We start from the raw sequence: 10,567 nt of genomic DNA on the forward strand, positions 1-10,567 counted from the left end.
TGATGCTGCTGCCTTGCTCTGGGTTCTTGGGCAAATCACTGTCTTTCTGGGCTTCAGTTTCTTCATCTGAAAGAAAAAAAAGACAGGAAATGTTCTAAAGAGGAGTCACGCTTCCTATTGGGGTTGGACTGGATAATCTCCGAGATCAATGCGTCTCTTCCTAATCTCTCTTCCTTCAAGCTTGGACATGATTCTCTTCCATTTAAAAGGCACGTCAGTATCCTGTATTGGCCCAGGGCACCACTCTTAGAAAATGATAAACCTTGTGCAATACTGACGATAAAGTGTAGGAAATTGGGCTGAACATACGACATACCCTGACTTCAAATCTAACCTAAGATACTAGTTGCGAGACTGTGGGCAAGTCACTTAGTTCTGTTTGCTTCAGTTTCCTCATCTGTGAAATGAGCTGGAGAAGGAAATGGCAAACCACTCCAGTATTTCTGCCAAGAAAAGGCCAAATGGGGTCATGAAGAGTCTGATAGGACTGAAAACGACTGAACAACAAACCTTCTAGGGTTGTTGTGAGGATCAAATGAGATAATTGTAAAGTACTTAGTATAGTGCCTGGCACATTGTACACACTATGTAAATGTTGGCTTATAAGTATGATGCCTTTGAGTAGCTGCCGTACTTTGAGCCTTGGTGAGATAGGGAGACCCAGTCTCAAAAAAAAAAAAGTCAGCGATGAATTAGATGTTGGACTCACTTACCACAATAGCGACTCCTTCATGGACCATTGATGGGGAGGCATACAGGCTGGTGGAATATCTCCCAACATAGAGGGTGGGCCTAGGAGAAAAGAAGGGACGGACAATAGAAGGCAGAAACAAAAGGCACCTCTAAATCATAGGTATCAAGCACATGGCCTCCAGAACACTGGAGGGTGGCCTGACCCAGCTTAAAATGTAGCTCCTTTCTGATTTTAATGTGAAGGCAGCTAGGTGGTGCAGTGGGTGGTGTCAGGCCTTTAGTCAGAAAGACCCATCTTGCTGAGTTCAGTGGACTCAGATGCTTACTAGCTGTGTGACCCTGGGCACATCACTTAACCTCAATTATCTCAAAAAAAAAAAAAAAGAAAAGAAAAGGAAAGAAAGTAGAATGAATATTAAACTGTTTATGCTTTGTGTTTTGGGGGAAATGATGTTTCTTCTATTAACATTCCTTCTCCCAACAAATAAATCCATTCATGGTTCACCCGGCAAATCAATCATTTAGAGTGGTGGTGTTCAACTCAAATAGAAACAGGAGAAACAAAATACACAAGGATCCCCGAGGGCCACATATTGACTTACAAAACCACGTTTATATATTTCTTTTTTTTTTAAATCAGTATTGTTGTTTAGTCATTTTTCAGTAGTGTCTGACTCTTCATCACCTCTTTTGGGGTTTTCTTGGCAAAGACACTGGAGTGGTTTGTCATTTCCTTCTCCAGCTCATTTTATAGATGAGGAAACTGAGGCAAACAAGATTAAGTGACCTGCTCAGGGTCACACAGCTAGGAAGTGTCTGAGGCCAGATTTGAATGCAGATCTTTCTGACTCCAGGCCTGGTGCTCTACCCACTGAGCCACCTAGCTGCCATAAATTTTAGTTATTATTATTACTATCACTATTATTGTTGTTAAATGTAATAAATCTAATGTCATGTAAGGTAATAAAACAGTATAAAGTATTTTACAGAGCACTTCATTAAGTGCTAATATTAATGCTAGCTATCGTTGTCATTGTCATCGTCATCGTCATCATCTCCCAGCAGAGAAAATCTGAACCTAAACCCCAAACCTCCCGAACTCCGACCTCCTACCCTGACTCACGTCAGTTTGCTCTTGGTTTCGGTCTCCTTTGGGAAGGGGTATTTCCACTTGGTGATACGCCCCACCTCGCCAGACATGAAAGTCAGATAGCGCAGTGTCTCCACCCCGACGTTGGTGTGCATCACCTTCTGCAGGCCCTCCCGATGCCAGATGTAGAAGGCCACCACCGGCGAGGCATAATTCTGAATCCACAAGACATCTCCAGATTCACTGTCCACAGTTACCACCAGCCCATCTCCATTGGACACGAAGTGGGACATCTCTGAAGCAGGTAGAAACACACAAAAGCTCACACAGACTCTCAAGCCATGTCCACACCCACATCCTGTTCTCATCGGTGACTACTAGACATGTGATATTAGCCCAGTTGAGAAAAACAAAAGATATGAGGCAGTAGTGACAAGTTACTGAATTTAGAGATAGTTGACCTAGGAGACAAAGTTCTACTTTCTGCTGAATGAGGCAGCTAGCTGGTGCACTGGATAGAGTTCTAGGCCTAGAGGTAGGAACATCTCAGTTTAAATCCTATCTCAGACACTTACTAACCATGCAACCTTGAGCAGGTCATTTAATGTCTCTCGGCCTCAGTTTCCTCAACCGTAAAATAGGGATAGTAATAGCACCTATGCCACAGGGTTGTTGTAAAAATCAAATGAGATAACACTTAGCACAATGCCTGGTATAGAGTAGGAGCTTAATAAATGTTTATTTCCTTCCTTTATTTCCTACTGCCTGTGCGACCCTGGACAAGCTGCCTAATTTCTCTGGTCCTCGGTTTTTTCCCATCCAAAATGGAAAAATTGGACTACTTGATCAATAAGACTCTTTCCGATTCTAATCGATGACATTATGATACACTGCATTATAACATTAGGAATTTTTTTTATCTAATCTGATGTGGACATTTCCCCATCTTTCTTTTTTTTTTTGGTTAGGCAATGGGGTTAAGTGACTTGCCCAGGGTCACACAGCTAGTAAGTGTTATGTGTTCAAGGCCGGATTTGAACTCAGGTACTCCTGAATCCAGGGCCGGTGCTCCATCCACTGCGCCATCTAGCTGCTCCCATTTCCCTATCTTTCCAGAAAATCATTGATTGACATGAGCTCCAAGTCCATAAAATTTGGAATGCTGCCTAGTTCTCAGTGAAAAAACAAAACAAAACATAACATAACAAAGATTTGAGAACGGTCTGCAAATATAAAACTGAGGATAATCCTCCCAAAGCCAATTTTCCAGGCAAAGTTCTTAATTGCTTTATTCAACAAGTAAAGGTAGATGTCGAGGAAGCAGGCAACAAGGATGGGGAAGTCTGATTTGTCTTGATTTTAGCAGGCAATCTTTTAAAATTTAACAAGCAAACTGCAAGGAAGATTGGACCTACAGAAAAACATTGTGCCTACAAATAGCCCAGAAGACAGAGGCTAGCATTTAAACAAGGAGACATCCCAGGAAGGGAGAAGGGAACCTAGTCGTTCTTGGACCAGAAAACACAAAGAAACTTTAGGCCCTATCTAGGATACCAGCCAAGAAAACAACAGTGATTCTTATTTCTGATTTAACTTAGCCAATAAAGAGAAATATAAGCATACTCTGCATAACATGGCCTTAATCCCCCCACCCTTTTTTTCTCATAAAATTGCATGGCACTTATTTTTTTCAAAGTACTTTTTTAAAGTTTAATTTTCTTAATGAACAAAAATCTATTTTCTTTCCTTCCTACTCCTCCTCCCCCACTATTGGGGGGGAAAAACAAAAACAAAACCTGTTACAAACAAATATAGTTTAGAAAAACAAATTCCCACAGTGACCATGTCCAAAAATGTATGTCTCAATCTGCACCAGATTCCATCACCTCTCTGTTAAAAAGTGGTCCTTTGGCACTGTGGTTGGTCATAGCATTGATCAGAGTTCTTAAGTCATCACTGTTTTGTTATAAATCAAATGACAGGCAAACTCCACTGAAACAGTGTGCGCCCTGATGCAATGTCGTTTAACCAGCTGCCTATGTGTAATGCTGCCTTTCCACAATGCCAATTAATGGTGATAGTTTAGAGATGGGGGAAGGAGTGTACGTCTATATATCCATTATTAGGAATGGCAAAAAACTTTGCTCCCCCTTTCACTATCGCATGCTTAGGCACTTTCAGCTCTGGTCAGCTAAGTCTCCTCTCTGACACAGAGCTCCCTCCTTCCCTACCTGAAGTTCTCAATATTCTCCATCTAGCTCTAAGGATTCTGCTCATATAGATTTGTGCAATAGTTATCCTTATTGGAGATAGTCATAGGATCATAAACCCAGAGCTGGAAGGAACAGTAGAGACCATTAACTCTAACGCCCTCGTTTTACAAATGAGGGAACTGAGGATCAGTGACTTGTTCAGGGTCACACGGCTAGCAAGTGAATAAGGCAGAAATTGAATTGGGGTCTTCTTGACTTCAAATCCAATACCTGATGCCCAGTGTCAGAGATGTCAAACATAAGGCCCAAGACCCTCCTGGGGCCCACAACCACCCGAAGGAAGCCAGAACCAGATTAAAATGTAATTGGAAAACATTTAACAAAATAAATAAAAGTATAATAAAACACAGATGGCATCATTTGGGGGGGTGGGGTGAGAGGTAATTGGGGTTTAGTGCCTTGCCCAGGGTCACACAGCTAGTGTGTCTGAAGCCAAATTTGAACTCAGGTCTTCTTGATTCCAAGGACTGTGCTCTATCCAGTACGCTACCCAGCAGCCCCTGACAGCATCATATTTTAAAATTAAGTCACAATGCAGCCCCGAGGGATCCTGATGTATGGTTTAGTGACTGCCATCTCTACTTGTCTGGCACCACTGTACTACCCAAGATTTGGGAATCTGGGCAAAAAAGGGGCTTTGAAAGAAATCCCATTTTTCTGTATTCGGAAGCTACCTTTCCCTCCTGGATCAAAAAATAAAGACCAGTACCCAAAGTTCCACTTCTGGGATATCTCTACCCTATACCACTTGACCTCCAGCTGTCATCCTCAGCTCTCCCTCCCCAATCCCACTCCAAACCAGAGTATTGGGAAACCAGGCTCTGATAAGCAAGCTCTCATCTTATCTCACCTGCAACCAGCCCTCCTTGCCCACATCTCAGCCAACTCCACACCACTCCTTTGGCTGAACTCTCACCTTCATTCTTATCTCCTCTCTAGAAACATGCCCAAGGAGACCTTGATCTCTACCCTTGGAAGCTGAATTTGCTCAGAACTGAGCCTCCCGGTCACTTCACAACCATCTTCACACCGTGCATTCCCCCACGGCCCCCGTTTTCAGCCTCCCTTTATGTATTGTCTTTCCTTCCCCTCCCCATCCCCTCCATCACTAGAATGTGAACTCCTCGAGGGCAGGGATTGTCTTTCTTGCTTGTATTTATATATATAGTGCCAGGCACATCATAAGCACTTAATAAATTCTGTCTATCTATCTATCTACAACAGGTCCCTCCAACTCTTACTGTACTCCACGTCTTCTTCTGGTACAGTGGCTGCATAGTCAAAATAGGTAGCATTCCACCGAAGCTCTCGACTCTTTGTATCATACATGGTGATGGTGTACTCTGGGGAAATAAATATTCATCAGAACCAGAAGAACACTAAGCAAAACGGCTACAGTAATGTAAATGAAAACACTTACTAAAAGACAAGAATCCAATAACCAATCTTGGTTCTAGAAGACCAAATGATGAAACATGGTCCCCTCCTCAAGCTTGCTGTCAGGTACAACTACTGAGTCACAACTATTGGCTTTGCTTAACTGTTCTCCCTTGTTAGAACAGTTCCAGGATGAGGGGGAAGGGAAGGAATGATTACCGAGAATCACTGCCATGTTTAAAATAAAAGATATCACTGCAACTTTTTAAATAAATAATAACAATAATTTTAATAAATAATAATAAATAGCAATAAGTCTTATCCTAGATTTAGAAAGCACTTTCACAAGAAATGTGATTTTTTTATGTAAATATTTTTTCAATCACCACAGATCAAAACCCCTCCCGCCATACACTTTAGTTGGTATCCTGAGGTGTAGCCAACTTTATGGTGATGTATGGACCTATCTGAACTTAGCTAGGCCAGTCCCCATATTACAACTGCATAATCTTCCAGTGGGCCTGTACTTTCCAGCTTAGTAAGACCTATCAGGGCTTTACACCCCACTAGCATGACCTTTGAAAACCCAGAGTCACTTCCATCCCACAAGGAAGCATTTGAGAGGAATTTTGTTGCTAACCATCCTCCAACAATGTTTTTTTTTTTACATCCTATATAATTTATATTTTGCTCCCAGAAGTAAGTCAGTTAGACAGTGTTATTGTAATAGTTATGATATGCCTAAGGGAAATATGATGAGCCCTAAGGTCCATGTGATGTCCATCTCACTGGTTTTAGGGAATATAATTTGAATAAAAAGTTATGAGTACAATCACAATTGCTCTGAGCCCCCAGGCAGGAAAATTCCTAAAATTTAGGCAGAAGTTTGACTCTTTATATTTCTATCTAATTTACATTTCTAATTTACATTTTTATTTATCTCCAAGCCAATCCCTGATTTATTTGTAGTTGAGGCAATATTCTGGTTTCAGAAATGTTGGGTAACAAAGAAGTAGATTATAATATGGTGTCTTTGGTTATACAGGCACAGGGAAGGGAAGCTGGATAAAGGATAAAACTTTTCATTGGAACTTTGCATAACTATTGAGTGAGTACAACTGGTCTTGTGTTCTGAAATACTTGGAGGGTCCATGGCCCTCCTCAAAATCTTCTCTGCTACTGCTCAATCTTATCTTTCCTTTCTCCTTTGGGTAGCTGTCCCTGGGCTGCTGGTTCTATTTTTTTTTCTTAATAGTATTTTATTTTGTAAATGGCGGCTGGTTCTTAAAGTTTTATATGACCTTGTTCCTCCCTCTCAGTATCTGCTTAAAAGATGGTGCCTTCCAAAAGAATTGGAAATTGAGGGGATGCCCATCAACTGGGAAATGGTTGATCAATTTATGGTATATGAATTTAATGAAATACTGTTTTTCCATAAGAAATTATGAACAGATAGATTTCAGGAAAACCAGGAAATAGTTGCATGAACTGATGCTGAGTGAAGTGAGCAGAACCAGGAGAACATTATACACAGTAACAGCAACATTGTATGATGACCAACTTTGATAGACTTAGCTCTTTTGAGCAATGCAAGCATCTAAGTCAATTTCAAAAGACTCATGATGGAAAATGCTATCCACATCCAGAGAAAGAACTATGGAGTCTGAATGAAGATAGAAGCATACTATTTTCTTTTTTGTTGTTTTTTCTTTCTCGTGGTTTTCCCCTTTTGTTCTGATTCTTCTTTCACAACACGAATAATGTGGAAATATGTTTAATATGATTGTACACGTATAGCCTATATCAGATTGCATGTTGTCTTGGGGAGAGGGACAGGGGAAATTTAGAACTCAAAATCTTATAAAAGTGAATATTAAAACTAAAAATAAATAGATATACAGATAGATAAATAAAAGAAATGGCCTCTTCTTTTTTATACAAGTTCCACAGGGTATGACAGGAAGTCTCTCAAGCAATGGTTTTGATTGATTCTGAATGAGGTACACAAGCCCTGTTCATACTCATTTCTGAGAGGCTGATTCAATCAAGGAGTATTATTACACAACAAAGGTAGTTATTTTTAAGTGAGGTTTGATAATCAATGGAACTCCACTCTTACGATCTCACTTCACAGTTCTCTCTATGGACATGGATGGATACCTGTACAACCTAATCCAGCTAGGGATCATTTCTAGGAAGCTTGCTCACTCTTGCTCCAAAGGTCCATCAAAAATGATTATGGGCCCGGATAGACTTAACTGAGTTCAGAGTTGCCACTGTGAGTTTACTAAGAGCTCATTGATACACAGCTCCCTTTCTCAAATATTCAGAGTGTAGGTAACTTTACTCCCAAGGGTCATGGCACTGCCCTGGCAGGTTTAGTTAGGGGAATGTGGAAGAAGGATGGAGAAGGGGAATAAGAACAACATAAATAGCTCTCTACATAAAAAAAGCCCAGGGCAGCTAAGTGGCGCAGTGGATAGAGCACCGGCCCTGAAGTCAGGAGGACCTGAGTTCAAATCCGACCTCAGACCAAACACTTGACACTTACTAGCTGTGTGACCCTGGGCAAGTCACTTAACCCCAACTGCTTAAAAATAAAAAAATTTAAAAAATTAAAAAAAAATACATAAAAAAACCCAAAGTCATGGCTTAAGATCACCCTTTTTGGGGATAGGGTGGAGTTATAGGTGTGATTTTTATCAGTATGGGGTATCACCAGTGTGGAAAATTGCTCTATGAATGCAGATCATCAATTTCTCTGTGATTTATAGTCACCAAGAGTGACCTAGGGTACTGAGAAGTTAAGTGACTTGCCCATGGTCACACAGTTCAAGTATCAGATACAGGACTTGAATCCAGATCTTTCTGACTTCAAGGCTGGCCACCTCTCCACTACACAACTCTGACTCTCAAGATCAATCACTGGTGGGGCAACTAAGTGGCCCTGGCTTCAGGAGGACCTGAGTTCAAATCTGGCCTCAGATACTTATTAGCTGTGTGACCCTGGGCAAGTCATTTAACCCCACTGCCTTCTTAAAAAAAAAAATCAATCATTGGTTCATAGATTTAGAGATGGAAGCACCTTTAGACGACCTTAGACCCAAACTTCTTATTTTGCAGATGAGGAAATTGAGGCCCCAAAAAGTAGAGTGACTCATCCAATGTTACAGCCATTAAGTAGCAGAGGCAGGATTTTGAACCATGTTCTCCAAATCCATTGTTCTTTCCACTAACACCTCTTTGCCAAGGCTCTCACAAATCCCCCAATCCTCCTCAAACCCAGCTCGCCTGCCTGGCTGTCTCTACTTCAGCCATGAAAATTGTCTTCACAAGAAGCTGTAAATTTTAAGGTGACTTTACGTCACAAGAGTCCACCCCCCAATCAAGAACAATTAGGAATATATAATTAAATAAGGCCACTTCAATTTTTTTCTCCTCAGGTGTGATCAATGGGCTCAAATGAAGATCTCCCTCCCCAAATATGCTCCAGAGAACATAGTCAGCTTCTACAGATCACAAAGTTGGCCCATGCCTTCTTATAAAAAAGCAAGAAGAAATCTAATTTGTCCTGAAAACACCTAAAATTCTATCACCTGGCTGCTAGGTGACACAGCGGGTAGAGTGTGTTGGGCCTGGAGTTAGGAAGACCTGAATTCAAATCCAGCCTTGGACACTTAGAAGCTTTGTTACATTGGGCAAGTCACTTAACCTCTATTTGCCTCAGTTTCCTCAATTGCAAAATGATGATAATAAGAGCATCTATTTCACAGAGTTGTTGTGAGACTCAAAGGAGATATATTTGTAAAGTGCTTAGCATAGTGTCTGGCACATAGTAGGTGCTATATAAATACTAGCTGCTATTATTAATACTGTCGTCATTACTAATTATCATTATTACCTGTCCGTCCAAGATACAGAAGAGAGGTGGATGGACAGAGGCTTTCTGCAAATGCTGAGGACAAAGTCTGCTGCTTCTCTCCAGTCATAAGGTCAACGACGTACCAAATGTCCTGCTTTTTACCTGAAAGGACACGAAGGCTTCTTTAAAAGGTGATCAGAGATGGAGACCCCCAGTCAAAAGAATCCACCACCCTGAGGACCCAAGTTTCCATGATGCCTGGGAACCTTCATTCACTCTCCTGAGGCCATGTTTTTGTGGGGGACTCTTGGCTGATCCCCAATCATCATCACTCCACAGCAGGAGAACTGGCCAAAGCTCACAGGAGTAGGGAAACATCGGAGGGTAGCTGTCACTGTTTTCCACCTGCCTACACTCCTCTGAGCCTCTGCATCATGCCCCAGGAACCTCTTCAACCTTGAAGATCACTTTAGCCCTGTGTCGTCACTACCCTGTATCCTGGGACCCTTCCCTCTGAATGAAGCATGGAGGATTTCTTCCAAAAACTCCATTTAAGGAGGGTGCCCAGGCCAGCAATCTCTTCATTTCCAACCTGATTGCAATTCTTCCCTATCATCCCACCCCTACAGGCCCCCTCCTGCTGAGTACCTTTCCTTTCCTCATTCATCCACTCTTCATCTTCTTGTTGTATATTGTCGTCCCCATTAGAGTGTAACCTCCTTGAGGGCAGGGACTATCATTTGTTTTTCTTTGTATTCTCAGCGCTTAACATAATGCCTGGCATATAGTAGGTGCTTAATAAATGTTCACTGACTGACTGGCAATTTTGAATATGCCCACTTTGGTCTACAATGGGTGATTTTTTTTTTCCAATGAACTCTGAGATACAATAAAAGGAACATGCAGTAGCCCAACTCTTCAGTCATTCACCCTTCCCCCATCCCGGTGATTAGTTAGTCATTATATAAAGCAGGAGCGGCTAGAGAATCAGTCACACCTGGGGGGGGTCAAGTCCCGCCCCTGTTTGACTGTGGGTCAGTCACCATCTCTCAGTGGCTTCATATTCTAAACTGTAGATGAGATGCCAGTTTGTATCAGTGCAGGGAGCTTTTACACTGGCAACTCATTATACTCTAGGTCTGTCTCCACCCCTCCTCCCCAACAGACAATATACTGTCTACAACCAGAACCGGCATTTACCTGTGATGACTACTATATGTGTATGTGTATATGTATGTATGTGTGTGTATTTATATGGGTGTACATATATGG

General features: G+C 41.6%; 1 protein-coding gene across 1 annotated transcript in view; it reads right to left on the reverse strand.

Annotated features, from left to right (window-relative positions):
- ERN1 (endoplasmic reticulum to nucleus signaling 1) overlaps positions 1–10,567 on the reverse strand; it is a 123,987-nt gene that overhangs the window by 31,822 nt on the left and 81,598 nt on the right. The window contains exons 6-9 of the mRNA XM_027873101.1: positions 9,335–9,457; positions 5,298–5,399; positions 1,817–2,078; positions 714–792 (exon numbers count right to left, since the gene is read on the reverse strand). Coding sequence (XP_027728902.1) covers positions 714–792; positions 1,817–2,078; positions 5,298–5,399; positions 9,335–9,457 — 566 coding nt within the window. The remainder of the gene's footprint in view (positions 1–713; positions 793–1,816; positions 2,079–5,297; positions 5,400–9,334; positions 9,458–10,567) is intronic.

Source organism: Vombatus ursinus, unplaced genomic scaffold (genome assembly GCF_900497805.2).
Source record: "Vombatus ursinus unplaced genomic scaffold, bare-nosed wombat genome assembly UNPS02014801.1, whole genome shotgun sequence".
In the NCBI taxonomy this organism is placed as follows: Eukaryota; Metazoa; Chordata; class Mammalia; order Diprotodontia; family Vombatidae; genus Vombatus; species Vombatus ursinus.